We start from the raw sequence: 1,179 nt of genomic DNA on the forward strand, positions 1-1,179 counted from the left end.
CCCCAGCTCCGGCGCCCTCCCCGGCCCGCCCCCGCCGCCCGCCGCCGCGCCGCTGCCGCCGTCGCAGCAGTCTGCGAGCCTGAGGGTCCTGCAGACCCACATCGACGAGCTGACCTCAGAGAAGCTGGAGCTGATGCGCGGCCTGCAGCAGCAGGCCAAGCTGGCGGAGGGCATGGCGGACGAGATGCGGGCGCTCGAGGAGCGGAACGCGGGGCTGCTGGCGGCGCTGGAGGAGGAGCGGAAGGCGGGCAGGCAGCAGGCTGCGGAGGTGAGCCTCGCGCCCTGGGGTGCTGCAGGGGGCGGGGGAGGGGGCTGCGGTCAACTGTCAACGGCAAGCGTTGCAGGGTGCTTGATGACAGTGGGGGTTCAACAGTAGGAGATGCGCGCTCTCACGTGGCCTGCTGCCCTTGTGTGCTTGCCCAGGCGGGGGCTGCGGCGGCGGCGCTGCACCGGTTGGCACAGGAGCGCGACGCATACAAGGTGGCGGCGCAGGAGGCTGCTGACCGCGCACAGGTGCCTGGGGCTGCCCGTCTGGCAGGCAGTGCTTGCGTGTGTTTGTGCGGCTGCGTTGGCATGCAGGGCCATGGGGTGTTTGAGTGCAGCGGGTCTGCGTCGATGGGCGAGTCAAATTGGCGAGCAGGGCGGTGTTTTAGAACCGGGGCAAGGGCATGCATATTTGGCAAGCACACACAAATACACACACACACACATACGCACACACACACACACACGCACGAAACCACAACTCACACGCCGTGCCATCCTGACCTCTAATCAGTCCATGGCCGCCGAAAACGTGGAGTTTGAAAACAGCCTCCTGGAGTCCAAGTCCGCCCGCCTCAAAGCGGAGAAGGCCGCGGCAGCCGCAACCTCAAAGCTGTCGAAGCTCGAGTCCCGCCTGCAGGCTGCAGAGGACGACGCCGCCCGCGCGCGCCGCGAGGCCGCGGCCGAGCGCGAGGCGGCCGAGGCATTGGTCGCGGAGCGGCGGCTGCTGGTCGCGCGCGCGCTGCAGGCGGAGGCACGCGTTCGTGCGCTGTCAGGCGCCGCGGGCGGCGACGAGCTTGCGGCCGCGGAGGCCGCGGCGGCGACGGCGCACGCGCGCGCGGCGGGCGACGGGCGGCGGCGCGTCGAGACGGCGGACGCGGCCGTGCAGGCCGGCGGCGGAGGCGCGGCGGGGGG

General features: G+C 71.2%; 1 protein-coding gene across 1 annotated transcript in view; it reads left to right on the top strand.

Annotated features, from left to right (window-relative positions):
- The window catches only part of MNEG_1761 (hypothetical protein), a gene marked incomplete at both ends in the record, with an annotated part of 3,899 nt that overhangs the window by 937 nt on the left and 1,783 nt on the right, over window positions 1-1,179 (top strand). Inside the window, 3 exons of the mRNA XM_014049758.1 lie at window positions 7-268; window positions 424-513; window positions 779-1,028. Of these exons, the coding sequence (XP_013905212.1) occupies window positions 7-268; window positions 424-513; window positions 779-1,028 (602 nt within the window). The remainder of the gene's footprint in view (window positions 1-6; window positions 269-423; window positions 514-778; window positions 1,029-1,179) is intronic.

Source organism: Monoraphidium neglectum (genome assembly GCF_000611645.1).
Source record: "Monoraphidium neglectum strain SAG 48.87 unplaced genomic scaffold scaffold00183, whole genome shotgun sequence".
NCBI lineage: Eukaryota > Viridiplantae > Chlorophyta > Chlorophyceae > Sphaeropleales > Selenastraceae > Monoraphidium > Monoraphidium neglectum.